The sequence below is a fragment of the Miscanthus floridulus genome, chromosome 7 (genome assembly GCF_019320115.1).
Source record: "Miscanthus floridulus cultivar M001 chromosome 7, ASM1932011v1, whole genome shotgun sequence".
Classification (NCBI taxonomy): Eukaryota; Viridiplantae; Streptophyta; class Magnoliopsida; order Poales; family Poaceae; genus Miscanthus; species Miscanthus floridulus.
In genome coordinates this window covers 123,039,511-123,063,431 of record NC_089586.1, presented here as the reverse complement: position 1 = coordinate 123,063,431, position 23,921 = coordinate 123,039,511, and the positions used below count along the sequence as shown (strand labels likewise).

At 47.6% G+C, this 23,921-nt stretch overlaps 1 protein-coding gene and 1 pseudogene across 1 annotated transcript; both read left to right on the top strand.

Moving 5' to 3' along the window:
* The first annotated feature begins 8,420 nt into the window (after positions 1-8,420).
* On the top strand, positions 8,421-9,699 carry LOC136467820 (ethylene-responsive transcription factor ERF014). The gene has a single exon (XM_066466610.1). It carries the CDS (start codon positions 8,581-8,583, stop codon positions 9,322-9,324), a length of 744 nt encoding a protein of 247 aa, XP_066322707.1. The 5' UTR covers positions 8,421-8,580; the 3' UTR covers positions 9,325-9,699.
* Positions 9,700-13,454: 3,755 nt separating this feature from the next.
* Positions 13,455-22,960, top strand: LOC136466178 (uncharacterized; annotated as a pseudogene).
* Positions 22,961-23,921: the final 961 nt, after the last annotated feature.

Below are 23,921 nucleotides of genomic sequence, written 5' to 3'. Positions count from 1 at the left end.
ATGAATGCTGGGGGACCTAGCGCGCTAGCTAACGGAGCGGGAGGAGGACTGTGGCGGCGTGGCCACGACGATGGAGTCGGCGGTGGAGCTCCGGTGAGCATTTGCACGGCGCTGACGCTTACCGAACTCGAATGGCGGGCACGGGAAGAAGCAGTGGGGTGCTAGGGAGACGGTGGAGCTATGGCGGTGGTGCTGGAGTGGCTAGGCGCGAGCTGTGCGCGGCTATGGCGACGGCAAAGCTGCGAGAGCTCGGCGGCTGCTGCTGCGAGGAAGAAAGGCCGTGGCGAAGCGAGAATGGAGCACGGCTGAGTGCGGGCGGGCGCTGGCGTGATGAAGGCGCGCCCAGGCGCGTTGTGGCCTGCGCGGTCAGGGCGTTGGCGACGCGCGGCCGTCGCCGCGGACACGCGGCGGCTCTGTCCTGCCGGTGTCGGCCACTGATGACTGAATCGAATGGCCGATTCAGCTTAATCAGTTAAGCGAAGCCGGCCTAACGACGAGTTTTGGTGATGATTGATCTTCCAATCCGTGACGAATTAGCGCTAGGTTACTAAACCAACTTTGCAGACCTAAGTACCAGTTACAAATGTTGTTCAATGATCGTGTTCCAATTCTCAACGTAAACTGAGTAAAATCATCCCCAAAGTGAGCCTGTCAGTCGGTCAGTGATCATGACTTAGCAAAATTTGCTAAGTGCTGAAATCAGTGATTTGATGATTTTTGAAATCCAATTTCACACATGTTATGAGCTGAATCAGTCAAAGGCCCAAAAATCAAAGTTGTTCCTTATGTCAAACACTACAACATTGCTTTAGTGAACTCCTCCATGCAAGGTCCCTAACACCTAGTTCCAAATTGGTCAAACATGTCACTTGTAAAAGAGGAAACACATCAAAGCATGGCTTAATGACCAAACTAGCCCTAGCACTAAATACCAAAGTTGTTCCTAATGATATCCTAAGCATGTTTAAGCAATTTGCAAGGCCATCCAAGCATTTTATGTAGTAGTCACTCATAGAGCTATTGAAAGTAATCACATGAAATATGCCTTAAAGACTTGACCATGAAAAATGACATTCATGATCCATGTTCCATTTGTGAACCTAAGCATTGCCAAATATTTTTGGTGACTCAAATCTACCAAGTACATGTTTACATTCATGATCAGTTGCATAAGTACAAAGAAACATGCAATAACAAGCAACGTTGCATATGTTTCAAATCAATGTCTCATTTGTAAATGCTTGTTTATGAATGCGTGATGATCATGCTCATGTTATGCAAGTCAAGTTATGCAAGGCTAACACCCGAGGTGTTACACCCCCCTACTGAGAGCATCTTACCCTTCCAACCACTAAGTTTCTTCTCAATTCTTTTCTCTATATCCAGCCAATCCTTATTACTTAGTTTCCTGGTGTGCATGGGTAAACCCAAATACCGGAAAGGATAGTTACCCACCTCACACCCAAACAACTGCGAATAAAATTCTCGGTGTTCTTTTGCTCTACCGAAACAAAAGATTTCACTTTTGTGAAAATTTATTTTGAGTCCAGATAGTTGTTCAAAGGTACTTAAAATTAATTTTAAGTTCAGTGCTTTGTCAACATCATGACCCAAAAAAATCACCGTATCATCCGCATATTGTAAAATCGATAAACCATCTTGAACAAGATGAGGAATAACCCCTTCAATCTGACCAACTTCCTTAGCTCTGGCAATTAGTATAGCAAGCATATCAACTACTATATTAAAAAGTATCGGAGACATCGGATCACCTTGCCTTAAGCCTTTTTTTGTTTGGAAGTAAGGTCCAAGCTGGTCATTTACCTTAATATTTACATTACCTCCTTGTGTGAAATGCTTCACCCAAGAGCACCATTTTTGTGAGAAACCTTTAATTCTTAGCGTCTGCTGTAGAAATTTCCAATCTACCTTATCATATGCCTTTTCAAAATCTATCTTAAAAATAATTGCATCCAATTTTTTGGTATGCATTTCATGAATCGTTTCGTGGAGAACTACTGCACCTTCCATAATATTTCTCCCTGGTAGAAACGTTGTTTGTGATGGTCTAATTATTTTTTGAGCAATAGTGTTTAATCTGTTGGTCGCAATTTTGGTAAAAATCTTAAAAGAGACATTCAACAAACAGATTGGTTTGTATTGTTGAATAGTCCTAGCATCGCTTTTTTTAGGTAGCAAGATAATATTACCAAAGTTCAGACTATGCAAAGGTAAATTTCCTTCATGAAAATGCTACAACAGTATTAGTCTCACGGTTGGGATTATATATTTTGATAAGGCAATATCAAATCATAATTTTGAGCTTCCTTACCCCGTTTTTTAGTACATTTATTGTTTTTAGCTTGGCTATATATGTATTTCAAACATCTTATGTGAACATAATTACAACAAACATTGTCAGAGTTATATAAGCTTGACTTAAAAAAAACTACGTACACGACAGCATGTGATCAATACACATAACTTGGTAAATGTTAGACAAATCTAACTTAGGACAAACTAAAGCGAACTGTAATTTGGAACAGAGGAAGTAAACAGTTGGCATTCTTTTTCAGAAGACAATTTCTAATCATAATTTTTAGCTGTCTTCGCCATTTATAATCGGTGCTTTATTAATTTTAGCTTTAGCATATACATCAAACATCATAATGTGAAGAGAGTATATTCAGTAGCCAGCTATAAAATAAGTTATTATGTAGTCACCTCCATTTACGATAATTTTATATACTAATTTACGATAATGTCAATACATATTTATGATAGTTAGGTTACTATAACACATAGAGATATTTACCATAACGTTATAGTAAACCACTTAGTAAGGAGTTACTATAATCTCGTAAATTAACATAGTAATTATCGTAACTCAAAGTGGCTACAGAATAAGTTATTTTGTAGCCCGTTACAGTGTAGTATATATATATATATATATATATATATATATATATATAGAACAACTACTCTATAGCTGGCTACAAAATAACCTATTCTGTAGCCACCTTGAGTTACTATAATTACTATGTTAATTTATAAGATTATAGTAACTCCTTACTAAGTGGTTTACTATAACGTTATGGTAAATATCCCTATGTGTTATAGTAACCCAACTATAGTAAATATATATTGACATTATCGTAAATTAGTATATAAAATTATGGTAAATGGAGGTGGCTACAGAATAACTTATTCTGTAGCTGGCTACTGAATAGCCTCTCCCTATATATACTGAATAGCATCTCCCTATATATATATATATATATATATATATATATATATATATATATAACAAGCACCAACCTTCACTGACTGAGGGAGACGGCACAATCTTACAAAGTTACAATCATGCCTGGACGCCATTTGCCAAAATATATCCTTTTCTTTCTTTCTAGTATAGAGGCCAAGAAAGAAAGAAAGCCCAGGGCCCTATGCATCCTACTTTGACTAAGGCCCTGTTTGGTTGAGCTGTGGCTGTGGAAAAAAGCTGCTGTGAGCTGTGAGCTGTGGAAAAGCTGCTGTGGGTTGTGAGCTGTAGAAAAGCTGAAAGCTGTTTGGTTAAACAAGTATAAAATATACCTTTTATCTTTATCTCTCTTGAAACAACTATGGAAGAGCTTTTTATTCCACCAATTTTGAAAAGCAGAAAGCCAAAAGCCAAAAGCAGGGTCAACCTAGCTTTCAAAAATGAACTACGGAAAAGCAGCTGCTTCTGAAAAAGCGCCCTCCAAAAACAGCCCCTTTGGTTGGGCTTTTGACTTTTGGGGCCAAAAGCCAAAGCCAAAAGCCCAACCAAACAGGGCCTAAGCAATGTCCTGGTCGGTAATTAGATACTCTACCTGCCCCCTGGACCAACAGAACCCCAGCCATCCCAACGAATGCGTTGCAAATAAACATCGCCCGATTAAATGACTAGTATATACATTCAATAAACAAGCTCATCCTAAGCAGGTCATGGGGAAACCATATTGTTTTACTACTACTAGAATCAAGCAGTGCAGCGGTAGCTTCCTTAAACCACCAATCACATGACATAGGCACACGGAGACCAGCTAGCTAAGCATGAGATTTTGATTTTCTGTGTGCTCTGTGGCTGCTGCCTGATCGAGCTGGCTGCTACTACTACTAGCTACTCCAGGTTCAGTTCAACGGCGACGACAATGGCAGCAGCATGCATGGGCATGGCAGTCGGAATCGGATCGAGCACAGGCAGGGCCGAGGGCATGATGGCATCAGGCATGGCATGCGCGGTGTGTACGGAGGAAGGGGAAGGGCAAGGGCAGAGGACATGGAGAGGACACCCCAAGTCAAGATCGTGCACGAGGTGGGGTTGGGATCGGGAGGGCGGCAGCTGGCGGCCTGGAACCGGGCGGCGGCGGCGGCATGCCTTGCCGGGGGCCACCGGAGTTGGACTAACCGACCAAGCTTTTCGATCTGGACTAAAATGACCATTTGTTTATGCTTACTGTGTACGGGTTACTGTAGGACCACTGACTGAATGCCGGCTGGCTGGCACCGTGTGGAATGGAATGGAGTGATGCAGGCTAAAATGATCATTTGTTATGCCTATTGGTAATCTGGACGGAGCTTCAGAGCCTTGGTTAGCAGTTAGGGTCTCGTTTAGATTGGGGTTAGGAATCAGTATTTGTTACTGTAGCACTTTCGTTTATATTTGATAATTATTGTCCAATTATGGCATAACTAGGCTTAAAAGATTCGTCTCGTAATTTACAATCAAACTGTGTAATTAGTTATTTTTTATCTACATTTAATACTCCATACATATGTCTAAAGATTTGTTGTGATGAAGAGAGAGTGAAAAAACTTACAATCTAAACAAGCCCTAGCTTAGCTAGACACCGCATTCATTTCATTTTTTCACAATTGCGATGAAGCTGATGGTCATGGATCGGATCATTCAATTGCTGACTGGTAGCTGAGGTCCAATGCGCGGCTGCGAGCTCATTCATTGTTTGTTGCATTGCATCAGTACGTGAACCACCGCCCTGGTTGTTTGGGCTGATTTAGTTTATAAGTCATGGCTCAAAGTATTATTGATAAATTTAGTGTGAGAAAAAATATTATTCGTTGGCTGATAAGCCATGGCTTATAAATCAAATACGACCGAGCGAACAGCCTGCGCATCGCCAAAAAGCCAGGCATCTGTGTTCATCATCGACGATAGTTTTGCGTTCAAACACACAGGCTGATCGAACTTTTCGAGCATCTTATCTTATCTCAAACAAGGCTTTGCGCTGGCGCCGTCGGCTGTACTCTGCAACGACACATTCTTGTGGTCCCGTCCGTGGATGCAATGCGTATGCATGAGTCTGATGGTACGGTAAACATGTGCTCGAGTCTCACGTCGTACAGTCGATCCCACGGCTGCCAGAGGCAGTGCCAGTGCCAGCCGATCACGTACTGAACGATGCCCCCACAGAGGCCCAGATAGTCCGTGTCCGTCCTACGCAGAGCAACGTCAGCAGCGAGAACCAAAGCATGGATGATGGATGGAAGCGTCGCTATCCCGGAATCCCACCAGCAGGAAACCACCAGGGGGCTAGGTAGTCGCGCCCACGGACATGCTGATCTATCTCGAGGCCATATCCCTCTCACCATCTGTCTCGGTCATGCATCTCTCCGTCCGCATCAGCTCGACGCGGTTTGGCGGTCGGAGGCCAGTTCGACTCCAGCTAGCAAGCAGGCTCGCTCTCGCTCCCCTCACCCCCTGCCTGCCGCGCGGCTGACCAGAGGCAGAGGCCAAAACGCTAGCGGAACCCACCAGCACACACAGCCCTGACCCCCACGGCCCACCTCCGTACGGCGCCGGTTGGTTGGTGTGCTTGTGCCTGGTCACGCCAGAACGCCCCTCTCCTCCGTCTGCTGACGCCGCGCAACGCACGCATGCGTCCTCCGATCCCGCCCGCTCCGTCGGGCGAAGCGATCGAGTCGCCGTCACGCCCTGCCCCGCCCCCACCGTGCCGCTGGCTGCATCTCGGACGAAGCTGCGCGCGAAGGCGCGGCAACCCCCGCCGCGCATGGTACTGGGTACGGTGGCGCGGCACCTGGCAACCGGCTCCGCTGGATCGGCGTGGTTTCTCACTACTGTACCGTGCGCGCGGACCGACCGGACTGCCAACTGCGCCGCGAGCAGTTGCATTGGAGCTGCAGCCGCGCGCGCCCGTCGTGCGTTTGCAGCCTTGCAATGATCGCGGTCTCGCCGCTCGTGTCGTACGGCCGGGGACGACTGCGAGCGAGCTCGGTGGTGGAATCCGGCATGTCCATTGTTTTGTTTTGCTGAATAAGTGAATCTTTTTGGGGTTGAGGTGCATGTGCATGTGCCTGGCTGTGGCTGCCTATCCTTTTGTGTGGAACGGAACGGAGAGGGATGGGCGGTGCACAGTGCGCGTTCCTGTGCGTGGTCAACTCGCCGGCTGTTCGTTCACGGTCGAAAGTAATTAGCACATGGTTAACTAAGACCCTCGGTGATGATGGCCCTGATGGGTGCACATGTTCGCTCTAGAATGTAAGGTGTGTAGACTTTTTCCTCAGGTTGTCTTGCGTATAGCTAGCTGGCGTGACCATGTACACAGACGTCGACGATGTGTCGTGTAGCTAGTCACCAAATGAACTGAACGTGCTTATCGATTTGGACGCTGTTAGTGCAAGGAGATGACGTATTAGCTAGCTAGTAGTGAGTACTCTCACCTCTATGCGTAGATCAGTAAATTGTCAGGAAATCAGTGTACAGATCAAGCTTCGAAACTTCTCACAGCAGCCGGGAACACATGAAACGTGCCAACGTTCCTTGTTTCGAAATTAACTACGTTCATCGCTTCAGCCCTTGTTTAGTTTCACCCCAACTTCCAAAAAGTTGCTACAGTATCTGTCACATCGAATATTTACGGTTCGTGCATGAAGCATTAAATATAGACGAAAAGAAAAACTAATTACACAGTTTGGTGGAAAATTGCGAGACGAACGTTTTGAGCCTAATTAGTCCATATTTGAACACTATTTGCCAAATAAAAACAAACGTGCTAAAGTAGCTCCAAAATCCAAATTTTTCCAACTAAACAAGGGCTCAGAAACAATTACATTCATAACTCAGAAAAAAAAACATTCCAATGGTATAAAAAAACCTTCTATATCATTCCTGCACCTAGCTGCTAGAGAGCTAGCTCGAGCACATCTACGATCGAACGTTTGGTCTGGCACCATTACACCAACCACGCAATAGCGGTAAAATGGCCAGGCCAGTCCAGTTTGTACATGTGTACAACACAAAATGATGATCGATCGATTTGAGATTCTTCTTCCCTTATGAGTTATGATCCATCGAGCAAGCCACGGCACGGCACGCCAGCACTAATTACACTTATCATGTAATGCATGCATGCCGATGGGGCTGCTGGAGTGCTCTGCAGCTGCTTATCCACGCTCCATCGAGTAAACTTGAAGCATACAGCCTGTCGCCGCTGCTCGATGGTCGCTGACATGCTGCGTAGGAGTACGTCGGAATTAGGCTGGTTTAGTTTTAAAAAGTTTTCCCAAAAAATACTACAGTAGCCATTACATCGAATCTTACGATATGTGCATAGAACATTAAATGTAGATGAAAAAAACTAATTACACAGTTTGGTTGGAAATCGCGAGACGAACGTTTTGAGTGTAATTAGTCTATGATTGAATACTAATTGCCAAATAAAAACGAAAGTGATATAGTAGCCAAATTCCCAAATTTCACCCAACTAAACACAGCCTTAGTAGGATCCTTCATCCCTCCATCCATGTCGTAGGGGGTGTTTTATTTAGTCGCTCCTAAAATTTATGTCACATCAAATATTTAGATACTAATAAGGAGTATAAAATATAGATTAATTACAAAACCAATTACATAGATGGAGGCTAACTTGCGAGACGATTTTTTTAAGCCTAACAAATATGTTATTAGCACATGTTTACTGTAGCACCCTTATGTCAAATCATGGACTAATTAGGCTTAAAAGATTCATCTCGCAAATTAGTCGCAAGTTGTATAATTAGTTTTGTAATTAATCTATATTTAATACTCTATGCATGTGTCCAAACATTTGATGTGACAGTAATTTTAGAAACGTCTAAGGAACCAAAGAGGATCTTTGTATTTCCTCTGAATTATTGCAGAGAATGCAGTACTGGTACTGATGAAGTACGGTCGAATATCGATGCTGTATTGGACGGAAAAACAAATGCTGGCAATATCAGCGTGGTGTGAGTATAGTCGTTAGAAAAATGCGCATCACACGCACAGCAGCGTGGTGTGAGTATAGGCGAGACAAATAATACGTGTGTGCACAGTCGGATGCGGCTGTGTCCTATAAATAAGCCACTGGACGCCGCACTTCGCAGCAGCCGGTAGACACTAGCCACACACAACTACTGACCTACCCCCAGCTATCTTGCATAGTTGCCTTCTTGATCGAGCTCTTGCACTCCTAACCATCGACATCACGCATCGACCTTTCTAGCAGCCAGAGCATCAGAGCCAGGAGCAGCTAGCGCGGCGCACGACAGGTTCGCGACATGGTGAAGGGCGCGCAGCTTCAGGACGCGGCGGTCGACGGCGCCGCCCGCAATGCGGTGGCGGCGAGGCAGGGCGCCGGCGCGGGCGCGGGCTGCGGCAGCGGCGGCGGCGGCGGCAGGAGGCAGTACAAGGGCGTGCGGATGCGGAGCTGGGGCTCCTGGGTGTCGGAGATCCGGGCGCCCAACCAGAAGACCAGGATTTGGCTCGGCTCCTACTCCACCGCCGAGGCCGCCGCGCGCGCCTACGATGCCGCCCTGCTCTGCCTCAAGGGCTCCGCCGCCGACCTCAACTTCCCCTTGCACCTCCCGTTCCACATCCCCGCCGCCGCCATGTCGCCCAAGTCCATCCAGCGCGTCGCCGCCGCGGCCGCCGCCAATGCCACCTGCAGCCCGCTGCAGGCCGGCGCCTCCACCGCGGCGGCGGCGCCCTACTCGGCCTCCACGGCCGCCAACGACGGCGCCACGCCTCCGTGCAGCTACTACGGCGACGCGTCGTCGGGCGTGAGCTCACCGGAGACCGGGAACACTGACCTGTGCTACGACGGCATGGACATGGCGGGCGACGCCGACTTCGCCGCGCTCGCGGACATGGAGGCCTTCTTCCAGTCGCCCAAGTGCATGGAGTACGGCATGATGGACCCATGCAGCACGTTCTTCGCACCAGTGCCCATGGCGACGGACGCGGCCAACGAGTGGGAGGAGGAAGGTGAGATCAACCTCTGGAGCTTCTCGTCCCTCAACTGATCGATCCATCATCAGCTCCTCCACCAGACATCAGTTCGGAGGTCAAGCCTCAAGTGATCATCATTCATCATCAACCCAACACTGACTGATTAATTACGACTGCAGCCTACGTGATCAAGAATTGGTCGCGGTATAAATAAGCATTATATATATACGCGATTAAGGATTATTTTATTCTTACTATTAGTTAATTATTGTACTACTATATACTACTAGTGCAAGGCTAATTGTGCAATGTGGGGGAGCTCTCATGGAGCTACATGTTTTAAGGCAGCTTTCCATGGAGTCAACCTCCTCTCAGTTGCATGCCCAGCTATGTGTAGAAGCTGTGTTTTCTGCAAGTGCAAGTAATGAATTATGAATTATGATGATGTACCCCTACTTGTGTCCAAAGCATCATCCTTTTCTATTTCAGTCATTGGACGATATTATACTACTCTACGGAGTCGTATCTAAGTAGATGCAGGATTTCTGGGATCTTTGTGACTGAAAATTTTGTGTGGGCCATATATGACTGCTATATGCCTTTATTTGTGCTTACCGATACACAGTGACAGTACCTCTCATTCTCTTATTAAACCTGGACCTCAACTGTGAGATTTTTTTCTTAATCCCTATTGAGCTGCTGCCACATCAGTTCAAGGATTTGCTCCCTCGGCCGCAAACAGAAACAAAGAGGATTTGGCCCCAGTGTTAACGAGGGAAAATAACTTGATTTGATCCTAGCTAGAAATAAAAATTTTGATTATATTAGAAAAATGGTTGGCAACCAAAATTGTTCATTTTGTGAAGTTATCAAAATGTGAAATGGACTTCACCATTACATTACTCTCATCGAGATGGTAAAAAAACATATATGAAACATCCAATTCGGTGTCCGGATGAAGGAGTTATGCCCCCGGAAAGATGCTCTGTTGTTGGCAGACCACATGGGGCGTGCCCCTAGGGGCGGCCGAGCCCACAAGACGAAGCCTTGTGGAGCACGACTCTGCTCGGCGTCTCCCGCAGGACATCGGGAAGATATCCTGAAGATACTACGAGATCTGTTAGGATGTGTATGATCCCAAGATTTATGTAATCCGTTATTACTTTTCGGTTATCTCTCAGATCTAACCGACTTGTAACCCTGCTCCTGGACTATATAAGGCGGGCAGGGACCCCCTGCAAACTCACGCAATATCATATGATAGCTAATACAAACCAACAGACCACAGGAGTAGGGTATTACGTCATACTGACGGCATGAACCTGTCTAACTCGTGTGTCTCTGTTGCCTTCTTCTTCTTGATCACACGCTTCTCTACCGATCAATCTACCTTCTCATGGGATACCCCTTGGAGGACTACCGACGATATTCTGCCGACAGTTGGCGCGCCAAGTAGGGGTCTGCTTGATGTTTCCTTGTCGAACAAAATGGCTTTTTCCACAGGCTCTTCATCCCTCCCACAACCCGACTAGATGTTCACGGTCGGATCGATCTCGTGGATCATCAACGCTGATGGAGTCGAAGAGCTCCTCGAGCCGGTGCCGATCAATTCTACGCCGATCACCCCCGCACCTACGACTGTATATCCGATCTTAGAACCACCTCCGAGGTTGCCTTCATCGATAACTCATCGCTCGCTTCCTCACTACTAGAGGAGGCAGATCAACAATGATGATCTGATCGCATCTATCGATCAGGTTGGTCTAAAGCTCATCAATTGCCTCTCCATTACCGAATCGGCTCTGGACACTCTGGTTCAGTGCCGACCACCCTTCGATCTAGATCTATCGGAGGCTGCTCAGAAAACTCTAGGGTCTACAGCCCTACCCTTTGGGTTCACCAACGCTGTCGCCGCTTACCAAGAAGCCCTAAGGGGCAGATTCGCCGACTAGGTTGGAGATGTCCATCCTCCCACCGACCAGATCGTCGACCAGCCTTCGTCGGTCGTCAACATGCTCCACGTCGGTCGACGCTTCGGAGCATCCCTCTAGACCATACCGGGGGAGAATCCGGACTTCGAGTCCTAGGGCTCTACGGAGAGTGTCGCCGAAACGACCACCGAGCTACTTCTTCCCCCTCTGTCCCATGGTGACGCAATCTTCAATGTCAGCATCAATAGCCCCCCTTGGAACAGTGAAACTGAGGAGGAACGCGCCGCCCGCGAGAACCAAAATGTCAACCGTGCGTAGCTCCGCACAAACGAGATTGCTCTCGCGACGGTCGAGTAGCAACTTGACTCGCATGGAAGGCCACTCTAATGCAACCTCGACGACGAGTTTGTCCGTGTTGACGGCCATGACGTCTACAAAACCCCAAGCACCAATCTCGCAGTGGCCGCCAACAAGCACGCTCGGCTCCCGCAAACACCCGAGGTCACCAAGGTTGCCGCCATGCTTAAAGCAACACACTATCAGGTCAATGAGATCTACCAGGATCAGAGGCCTTCATACTCCACAACCTTGATTCGCCGATCAGCCGCGATAAGAACCGATCATCGCCAAAGTTGCTTCACCGACCACCACCGCAACGACAGGCAACTTCTCTAGGGTGGAGCTAGGGGCAACTACAACAAACATCACCGCCAACATGACCAGGAGGTCAACCAGGACGTCCGAGTGCACCTCAACAATCTTCGAGATGCACGATGGTGTTTCGACAAATGCCGCTTCGGTCGCCATGAAGAAGAAGTACGCCGCCGCCAGGAGTACGAGCAAGAGTACGGTAACTGGGACTCAACACTCGAGCCGCTCGCCGCTAGCAACGCTGTAGACGATGGCGCCGACAACCCCGAAGGGCCCCTAGCATTCACAAGGACGCTCCAAACACTTCAGTGGCCTTATGGTTTCAAAATCACTGGGGTTGAGCCCTACGAAGGAAGGATGAACCCGACACAGTGGCTATAGGCTTACGCCACTGCTGTCTGCATCACTAGAGGAGACACCAGCATCATGGTGAACTATCTTCCCATCATACTCACGCCAGCCGCCATGAGCTGGTTTATAAGCCTTGCCTCGAACTCCATCGGATCCTAGGAAGAGCTAAAAAAGGTCTTCATCGATAACTATATGGCTACGTGTACTCAGTCGAGCACCAAGCACGATCTCAACCGCATCAACCAGAAGCCATCTGAGCTCCTCCACAGCTACATCAGACGCTTTTCCGAGATGAGGAATTCTATTCCCAACATCCTAGAAGCAAAGGTCATCACCGCCTTCATCAGAGGACTCCATCACCGCGAGCTTCACTCCAAGTTCAACCACAAGCCGCCCATAGGGATTGGTGAGATGATCACGACCGCCAACCAGTACGTCAACGCCAAGGAAGCCGAGGTGCGCTTCAACGAGGATGCGGGCACTCATCGCCCAACACGCTACTACGACAACCGCCCCAACGATCGACGCCACAATGAACACCGTTACGATGACCGCAGTTACCATCGTGATAGTGGTCGTGATCGGCCAAAAGGACCTAAGTCTGGTCAAAATCGCCAACGCTGGCCTGACCACATCATCGCCGCCGTCAATGAACCTCGTGCCAAGCACAACTACAATGAGCAATACAAGAAGATCCTCAATAGCCTGTGTCCCCTCCATAAGAACGCCAAACATAGGATGAAGGACTGCCTTAGCTTGGCTAAGGAGTTCTAGGACAAGAAGCTGGATGACGACACCAACGATAGAGCTAGAGAGGGGCCGACCACCTAGGGGCAATAACAAATGCCTTCTAGGACCACGATAAGGTGGTCGCCACCATCTTCGAAGGCCTCACCTCCACTGAGAGTAGAAGAGAACGGAAGCTTGCCGCACGATGGATGCTCGCCGTCACTTCAAAAGATGCTGCCATCAACCCCAGCTATCGCCCATGGTCTGAGGTCCCAATCACCTTCAGCAGGGCTGATCAGTGGGTGGACATCCCCTACATAGTTTATTTCCCCCTCGTCCTCGATGCAACCGTCCAGAAAGTGCTTTTCAGAAAAGTGCTCGTCGACAGTGAGAGCGCTCTGAATCTCCTCTTTGCCGGAGCCCTAAAGGAGTTGGGCCTCGGGATAGCAGATCTCACACCCTTAGAATCCTCCTTCTGGGGTGTGGTACCTGGCAGGGCATCCAAACCGCTTGGAGAGATCACCCTACCAATATAGTTCGGCATGACAAGCAACTACCGCATCGAGCACATCAACTTCTACGTCGCCGACTTCAACACCGCCTACCACGCCATACTTGGTCGGCCAGCTCTAGCCAAGTTCATGGCTGTACCGCACTACGCCTATCTGGTGCTGAAGATGCCTTCATCTGTAGGAGTCTTGGCCTTGCGGGCCAACCTCTCCATCACCTACGCCTGTGAGACAGAGAGTCTCGCTCTCACCGAAGCTACCGACCTCTCCATCCAGATGGCTAGCGTGGTCATCAAAACCAAGACGGTGCCCACCGACAACATGGAGATCCCAAAGCTAGAGCCTCCTCGTGCCTCCGCCAAGTCCAAGGAAATAAAGGAGGTCGGCCTTGGCCTCGATGACCCCTCTAAGACCGTGAAGATTGAGGCTCACCTCAACCCCAAATAGGAAAGCGCGCTTATCTCCTTCCTACGTGCCAACACCGACGTGTTTGCTTAGAAACCTATAGACATGCCAGGGGTAATGCGGGAGAAGATTGAGCACTCCTTGAATGTCTAGCCGACCATCAAACCGATCAAGTAGAAACTCCACCGATTCGCGCCAGATAAGAAGGAGGCTATTAGGGTAGAAATAAAATGGCTCTTAGCTGCCAGATTCATAGAAGAAGTGTATCATCCTAAGTGGTTAGCAAACCCTATTCTCATTTTAAAAAAGAATAAAGAATGGAGAATGTGCGCTGATTACACTGATCTTAACAAACACTGCCCTAAAGACCCCTTCGGTCTGCCTCAGATAGACGAGGTTGTAGACTCCATCGCTGGCAGCAAACTGCTCTCCTTCCTTGACTATTACTCCAGCTATCACCAGATCTCCCTCAAGGAAGAAGACCAGATCAAGACGTTGTTCATCACACCCTTCGGTGCGTACTGCTACACCACCATGTCCTTTGGACTCAAGAACGCCGGGGCGACCTATCAAAGGGCCATCTAGATGTGCCTCGATCAACAGATTGACCGCAATGTCGAAGCTTACATCGATGAGGTAGTCGTCAAGTCTAAGACCGTCGACATTCTTATCGCTGACCTCGAGGAAATGTTCGCCAACCTGAAAAGGTATCGATGGAAGCTAAACCCTTTAAAGTGCATCTTTGGAGTTCCATCCAGTACACTCCTAGGCTACATTGTCAGCGCACAAGGCATTGAGCCCAACCCTGACAAGGTCTCTGCCATCACCAACATGAAATGGCCAACATGAGTCAAGGATATACAGAAGCTTACAAGCTGCATGGCTGCTTTAAGCCGCTTCATATCGCGCCTCAGCGAAAAAGGGCTACCGTTCCTCAAACTCCTCAAGGCCTCTGAGCGCTTTTCCTGGTCAGAAGAGGCAGACACAACCTTCGAGCAGCTCAAGTTGTTTATAACAAAGTCTTCGATCATGATGGCACCATGACCAGACAAAACTCTCCTAATCTACATCACTTCTACTTCTTGTGTCGTCAGCACAACCATTATGGTCGAACGCGAGGAGGCCGGGCACGCCTATAAGGTGCAACATCCAGTATATTTCATCAGCGAGGTTCCAATGAGCCTAAGACTCATTATCCTTAGGTCTAGAAGCTGCTATACACCATTCTGATTACATCACGCAAGCTCCGCCACTACTTCGAGTATTACAAGATCGCCATGGTCACCGAGTTCCCTCTGGGGGACATCCTCCACAACAAAGAGGCCAACGGTCGTATCATCAAGTGGGCTGTCGAGCTCAGCACTTACTCCATTGAATTGAGAAGCAGGCCTACCATTAAATCTCAGGCGCTTGCTGATTTTGTCGCTGAGTGGACCGAGATCCAAGAGCCCATCGCTGCCACTTGCCTCGAGCACTGGGTGATATACTTCGACAGCGCCCTTAACATCAACGGTGCTAGTGCGGGCATTCTGTTCATTACGCTGACCAATGATAAGCTCCGATACGTTCTCTGGATACACTTTCTAGCCTCCAACAACGCCGCCGAATATGAAGCATGTCTCCATGGACTCCATATAGCCATTGAGCTTGGTGTTAAACATGTCATGGTATACGGGGACTATGCGCTGGTCATCAACTAGCTCAATAAAGACTGGTCTTGCTCCAGTGAGAAGATGGATGCATATTGCGCCAAAATCAGAAAGCTTGAAGGGAAATTCTATGGTATCAAGTACCACCATGTGGTACATGATCAAAATCAGCTCGCTGACCACTTATCCAAGTTAGGCTCCTCTCGCACCGCGATTCCGCTGGGGGTCTTCGTTCAAGATCTTCTGGCGCCATCCATTAAGGAAGATAAGGAAATTCAGGAAGTCCCCCCCCCCCCCGGCGAGCAGCTGGTACTTACGGTACCTTCGCCGGTCGCCGATTGAAGGGAACAGTTCATCAAATACCTCTCTAGCACCGAAGTACTCGCCAATAAGACTGAAACCGAACGCCTAATCCATCAAAGCAAGCATTACGTGCTAGTTGATGGCAACTTGATGAGAAAAAGTGCCAAGGTAGGGATACTACAAAAATACATCATCTAAGAAGATGGAGTGAAGCTACTTCTCAAAATTCACTCTGGTTCCTACGGCAACCACGCGGCCTCGAGAACACTGGTCGGTAAAGCTTTCTGAGCTAGTTTTTACTGGCCCACGGCCATCTCCGATGTAGAAGACCTTATTCAACGTTGTGAAGGATGCCAATTTTTTGTCAAGCAAATACACATGCTGGCACAAGAGCTACAGACCATCCTAGCTTCCTAGCCCTTCGCATGCTGGGGATTGGATATGATTGGGCCTTTAAAGCCAGTGCCAGGTGGTTTTCGGTACGTATACATCACCATCGACAAGTTCTCTAAGTGGATCAAGTATAAACCCCTCGTCTCGGCTACTGCAAAGAAAGTAGTCGAGCTCTTTGAAGATATCATCTACAGATTTGGTCTCTCGCACAGCATCATCACCGACCTCAGAACTACATTTACTAGCCATCACTTTTGGGACTTCTACGAAGACCGGTGCATCTTCATCAAATATGTCTCTGTTGCCCATCCTAGAGCCAATGGCTAGGTCGAATGGGCGAGCGGCATGATCCTTGATGCCCTAAAAAAGAGGCTATATCAGAAAGAAGAAAAGCATTTGGGCAGATGGCTCAAGGAGCTACCAGCTGTAGTCTATGGACTGCGTACTCAAGCTAGTCACAGCACTAGTGTGTCTCCATATTTCTTGGTCTATGGCTCAGAAGCCATACTACTAGCAGATATTGCCTTCCGAGCACCTAGGGTGGAAAATTATGATGAAGAGCAAGCCACAGCTGTTTGGATAGAGGACATCGACAGGGCCGAGGAAGAACGCCTAATCACTTGCATTCGCATAGCCAAGTATCTAGAAGGCTTGCGGAGGTACTACAACCGCAACATCAAAGGTCATTCATTTGCTATCGGTGACCTTGTTCTCCGTAGAAAACAAAAAACTAAAGGGATGCACAAGCTCTCCTCCCCATGGGAAGGGCCTTACATTGTCAAAGAGGTTACCCGACTAGGGTCTTATCGCCTATGTGACGTAGATGGAATCGATGTCCCCAATTCATGGCACATTGAGCACCTTATACATTTCTATCCTTGAAACGCTCCAGATATGTACTCTCCACTTCATGATGAATGAAGTTTTGGTCTCCATAATTTATCTCCATTATTTCTCCATTATGGTTTAATCTCCACTTATGGTCGCTGAGCTTTCAGCTACTCCATAACAAACTCCAGTACGAAATCGCCATAACTACGCCAACCACATTTCTCAAAATCTCCAACGTTTTTGCCGAACGAGTTTCTCCAAATCGCCGACCATGTTTCTCTAAATCTCCAATGTATTCTGTCGAACGATTTTTCTCCCAATCACAGAACATGTTTTCTCCCAATCATCGAACACGTTTTCTCCAAATCACCAACATATTTCGCCAAACATGTTTCTCCAAATCGCCGAACATTTTTCTCCAGATCTCCAAGAAATTTCGCCGAGTAGCGGGCAGCATACGTTCTATTCTATTATCTATGGAAAAGACCTAGTCTCTGATCTCTCCCTACATGTGTTATAGGCTCCGCGCTCTGCGTTCTGGGTGGTTGACTACGGTTCCTTGGTCACGCCTGTTCCTCCTACTCGTGCATGGGCTCCGTGCTCGATGTTATGGACTATGGGCTAGCCAAGGCCGAGAGCTCAGTAAAGAACTAACTGCCCGGACGCCACTTATACTATGTTTATCTCCAAGTTATTTTGCCAACCACCGAGCAGCACATGTTCCGCTCTATGCTCTATGGAGAAGACCTAGTCTCTGATCTCTCCCTACACGTGCTATGGGCTCCACACTCTGTGTTATGGGTGGTCAGCTGCGGTTCCTTAGTGACGCCTATTCCTCCTAGACATGCACGGGCTCTGTGCTCGACGTTATGGACTATGGGCTAGCTAAGGCCAAAGAGTTTAGTAATGAACTAACTGCTCGGATGCTACTTATACTACGTATAATTGCATGAGGGTTATTACTACAATGATTTTTCGCCACAAATATGAGCAAGCTACATAAACATACACTTTATAACATTTATACAAATACATAAATGTTTTCTACGCTCTCGCGCGCCCTAACTACCCTCTCTAGATGTTACAGATAATACTCTTCGAGTAGATCACCGAGCTCTATCATCGTCGTCCATCTCGCCGAACAGGTCTGTATCGCCTACCAGCTTTTTTGCCACGTCCTCCACCTCATCCTCTAGCTGCTAGGTCTCTGCCTCACCCATGACTTCAGCGAATCTGGCCCCTATTGCCTGAAGGTCAACGGATTGATAGTGGGACCGAACCACCATAAGGGCATGCGTAATGGCGGTAACAACGTCATCACAGTTGAAGCTCTCCCACACCGCCTTGCACCTCTAGATGATAGTGTCTGAACACGGCGGCCTACCGTCGGGTTGAGGAGCTGCCTCTAGGTCGATGTAGTCAAGCACCGATTTAACCCCCAGTGACTACGGCGTCGAACTTCTCCCATTGGGTCCTGGCCTCCTACATCAGCACATCAAATTGTGCCTTGACCCTCCGACGGTAGTCTACAAGCATTACAAGGTTCCATCAAGTAAGAAAACTACTTCAGCAGTAACTCCGACCAGAAAGTGCTCACTGTTCAGCTCATCGGCCAGTTTGTCTACTCACCCCGTCTTCTTTGTCTTCTCCTCTCGGAGTTGTTCGATGGCTTGACATAGCTGGCCAAGCTCTGCATCTTGCTCTATGAGCACAATAGTCATCACCAAAGATATAACTATTCAGCAATACAAAGCACATTCGTCGATCTACAATACATGTTTTTTGCTCAGATACGCTTCTAAGATGCTCAGACTTCTGCTCTAGTTTCGTGGAAGCACTTGCCAGCTGCTCACACTTGCCACGCAGCTGTTCGGATGCAGCCACCAGCTACTCGGATAGGACACCTTTCTGGTACTCTAGGTCCCACGCGTTACACTCAGCAAGGTCTTGCTCACGCTAGGCCCTCTGGATGTTTTTCTCCATAAGGTTCATCGTCTCCTTAAGTTTTTCATTCTCCTCGACGAGAGGCTCCATCCTTTTGATCAGCTGGTGGTGCTGCTCGGCAGTTTGAGTTATCCCCTACAAGCGCATAATGGTTATGACAAACTACAATCTCCAATGTCAAAGATGAGGATCCCAGTTGCGGTACTGACCTTGATTTGCTTCATCACTCCTGCAAGGGCGTTCTTCAGTCTCCTCATCTCCCTAGTGGTGTCCTCCTCCTCGACAACCACCACCTCATCGGTGCATTTGTGGAGGATTCAGATGGCCTGGGGTTAAGACTCCTCATGTTCAATCACTTCCACCTCGTCCTCCTCCTCCATGGCTAGAGGCACCATCGGAAGGTTTCGTGGCCGGATAGTGGGTCCGACCACGCTCTGTGATGCCTCGAGGGGTGCCATCTGCTCCTCAGGCATGACTAGCCTCGCTGCCCCAAACTCAGGTGCAGCATCAACATCTCTCGCACTCGCCGCTAAAGACCTGGCGGCTTCTACCGTTGCCCCAGGCACCGTTGCCAACTCGTCCGCCATCGGCGCCAATTGTTCACCGCCATCAAGTTCACCAGTAGCGGCAGCTGACTCCTCCGCAAACCACTGAGCACCCGGGGACTCCAGAATGGGGTCTACTACCACCTCCTCTGCCCCAGGACCAACCTTTGGTTGCTCCACAGTCTATACAGGTGGGGTCGGATCCTCCGCACGCCTTGCACTGCATTAGTTCAGCTCGTTAGTCGCCAAAAAGCTAAGGAACGATGGCAAAGTAACTCCAAGACAAGGATACTTACGGTTTGGTCTGCCGGTATAATTTCTTGAACCTGCGTTGCCTACCAGAGCCCCCAGCCATGGCCTTGGGGTCGACACCTACGTCTTGGGGTGGAGGTCTCGTGGTCTCTATCATTGGCCTTTCCTCTGCCCGCTGCTCTGGGGCTCCCCTTGCCTACTGCTCGAGGACTTTTGTCGCTCATTGTTGGGGAACTTCCTCCCCTCCCATTGACTGTTCCTCCACGCACGCGCTGCATGGAGGCACCTTTGTGCTCGGTGGAGGAGCCACCAGAACATCGCTGTCATCCGACCAATCGAACACCGCGGTCCTTTGCGTTTGAGTGGTCTGGTCACCACCAATCGAGATGTCGCCTGACTTGAGGGGAGCGGTACCCGTCGTCTTTCTCTTCTTCCGGGCTAGCTCGTCTACCGCTGCCCTCTTCCCCCGAATTTTCTCTGACACTAGGGATGGACTCTTCGACAAGATGTTGACGTTTTCCTCCTTAGGCTGTGGCGGTGGCCGGGTGTCTATTCCCTTCGGCCAATTGCTCCTCGGCACGCTCGAGAAGTACATCGCTCTTTCTTGCGAGTGGATCTTCGCATAAGGCCAGTCTCAATGGGGATGTCATGGGAGTGTCATGCACATTAATTAGGGTGACACATCAGCATGGGAACACTTTTTGCATGAAATGGTGAGGAGAGAGAACAAATTCGTTTCATGGCCATGACACTCGCTAGCTCCGTTTCCAAGGTCTCGGTAACTCCACGACACCCGCATTGAGAGGGATAGTTTCATCCACCCGCCCCGCGCGAAGATCCCGTGCTCCAAGCGCCAAGATCCAATCCTCCTGCCTCCTTCCCCCCGCACGCGCGTGATTCCTCCCGCCTCCTTCCCCGCACGCACGATTCCTCCTGCCTCCCACCTCCTTCCCCACGCGCACCTCCTTCCCCGTGCACGCCATGGATGCAGCGCATAGCTCTGGGCGGCGAGTCAAAGGAGGGATTCGGCGCGGAGGCAGCTGCCTTGGAATGAAGATGGCGTTGTCTCCTACGCCACCGGCCCCTCCAGCTTCTTCTCCGCCGGCACCTGCTGCGCCACCACCGTCCACCCCAGCGCCACCACTAGGTCCGCCAGCACTGTCCGCCCTAGAGCCAACGCCTTCGTCCTTCCCTAGTCCGCGGTAAGCCCTAGATCCACGGTGATTTCAATGATTTCGATGTGTAGAGATGTCCGGATCTCTTGTATGGTTTGGTTCTCTTGTGAATTCCATAGGCCCGGATCTTGAAAGCAGCAGGAAATCATGTCCATACTGTCACACGAATTCTTTTTGATTACCATGCTTAGCAGTTGGATTTGATGTTTCTTTGTAATTACCATGCTTAGCAGTTGGATTTGATCACGGGGTCTAATATTTGGTTGTCTTGTTGGTGTGTAAACATGCTAGATTTGCTTGTCATATCATATTTGTGGTGAGATGCAATGGTGTTATGAACATATGAAGCCATTGCTGGATTCAGTTGGTGATTGGTATGGCGCTCATATGTGAATCTGTTATATCTCAGAATGATAATTGTAATTTTGCACATTCTAATGCTGATGTTTCAAGCTCAGCTCTCATTGAATTTGTAGATTTCCATAACTTTAGTAATGTAGAAAGTGCAACCTGCATACAAATAGAAATGTATGTATCTGACTTGCCATAGATCCATACTTCCATAGCCCTGCAGAGCTTGTGTGTGTCCATCAGCATTGACCTCTAGATTGTCTCTGTATATGTGAAGTCTAGTATCATGGCCTAGTTGATGTGAAAATCGCGTTGTGTCCTTTTCTGTCTGAAACTTTGGATGCTTCTGAACTACATGTGTAGTGTATTTTCTGTCCAATTGGGTTCTCTTCCTTCTGTGATTGGGAAGTGCTGCCTGCATACCTGCTTGACCTTTAACATTAGATAAGCAGTAGCCAGAGATGCCCAGCTGTAATGTGGAAACTATGCTTTCTTATGTAATATAGCAGTTAACTATACTGTATTTGCTGTGCTGACATTTAGTATTTTTTTGTTTTGATGAATATGCCTGCAACAACCATACTTCAGGGTCTATCCACCTGGTGGTTTTTTAAATTTCCTTCAACAACCATACTATTCGCCGCACCCACACATGGCAGGAGAAAATTTTCATTTTGTTGGTCAGACTATTAACGTGAACCCAATATCTCCACCACCACCACCAAGTGCCTATGGAACATTAACACTCCAAGCTGTGAAACAAGGAACTTCAACAAACGAGACGGTGACTATTGACATTGAGGAAGGAGAGAATAGTGAGGCAAATAGGACAGTAAAGAAAAGATATTGGACTCATGACGAAGAAACGAGGCTGGTAACTGATCAGTTTTTTATTTTCCTTGGTTTGTAACGAGGCTGGTAACCCAATATACTTGATTTGTTCATATTTTTTTTATTTCATATTTTGTAGGCCAGTGCTTGGTTGAATGTTTCAAAAGACCCAGTTAGGGGTAATGATAAGAAATTCGATCAATTTGGAAGGAAATCACTGAGGAGTTTAACAGGAAAGGGAATGGGAACTGTAGAAGGGAAATAAACCAATTGAAGGTTCACTGGTCACGCCTGAAGTCATCCATCACTGATTTCAATGACGCTTGGACTAAGGTAACTCAAATGCATACAAGCGGATACTCCGACGACATGCTAGAGGAAGAGGCACAGAAGATATATGAAAGCAGGTTTGGAAAGCGTTTTTCGTTGGTGCATTGGTGGAAGATATTAAAAGAGGAGCCCAAATGGTGTGCACAATTTGAGGAAAAAAAGAAAGGCAAGACTGAGATAGTTGATGTTCCAGAAGAACAGTCACGTCCTATTGGTAGAGAAGCAGCAAAGGCTGAGCGTAGTGGAAAGCGCAAGAAGGATAATGTTATGGAAGGAATTGTCATCCTTGGAAACAATATTGAGAAAATTATCAAGGTGCAGCAAGATCGGAAGGTGGAGTGCGCAAAGGTTACGGAAGCACAAATTCAGATATCAAACACAAATTTGAAGGCAGCAAAGGAGCAAAAGGAAGCAAGGATGTTTGAGGTCTACAATTCCTTAATCAAGATACAAGTCACATGTCTGAAGATCAAAAGGCTAACCGAGAGAAGGCATTACGTAAGCTTGAGGAAAAGTTATTTACTGACTAAGGTTAGTTCTCAGTCATGTTTTCCAGATGTTCCTCTTTTTATAGTGAGATACAGTTCTTGTCATTTCAGCTGGTAGATTTTGTGTCATTGATTTACTTTAGTCATAAAAAACATTCATTTTTGTATTATAGCAGATTGCCCAGAATTGCTCCTTTTCATTCAATTCCCCATTTGCCATGTTTTCCAAATGTTTCTCTTTTATAATGAGATATAGTTCTTGTCATTTCAGCCGGTAAATCTGTGTCGTTACTTCAGTCTTCAGTAAAGCTCATTTTTGTATTATAGCAGATTGCCCCTTTTGACTTAAATTCTATGTTTTCCTGCTGCAAAAAGCATTAGTTGAAATGATATGTAAGCTCAGGCACTCTATATGTATAGGTAATTTTTAAAATACTGAAAGCATGCCATATTTATAACTCTCATTTTGCTGGTTCTGTAAAAATGGTTGGTTTGGTCCTAATTTTCACAGTGACTTTGCAGATAGATTGTATATAAAGGCTGCGGCTCAGATCATTATCAAGCATGTCTCTCCTCTCGAAGTTACGCTTGATCACCGTAGATGTGACTGGTATACTGATCGCTTACAAAGGACATCTTGGGGATTACTACTGTATGGATGCTTCTGTGTGTGGATGGCTACATAATCAATCGATGCATATGATCCCATCATTTTACAGCAATTAAATGCTTTACTTAGTTTTGGAATTGGTGAAATGAAACGCTGTATTGTGAAGTATAGTTTCATTCATTGTTTCATCCTGCTCAAGCTGATGTGGCGTTTTAGAAATCGTGCAGTGAAACTAAGCATTAAGACTGGCCTTAGGCGGGTCGTGGGCCAGCATCGGAGCCGCCGCAAGGACGGACGTCCGGTCCGTATATTACCGAAGAAGAAAAAAGACACTTTGGATTGGGCCCGTTTGTGAACGGGCTAAACACACCCATACAACTCGTTCCCGCACGG

Coding starts and splice junctions, on each gene's coding strand:
- LOC136467820 (XM_066466610.1), top strand. CDS start 8,581: ATGGTGAAGGGCGCGCAGCTTCAGGACGCGGCGGTCGACGGCGCCGCC.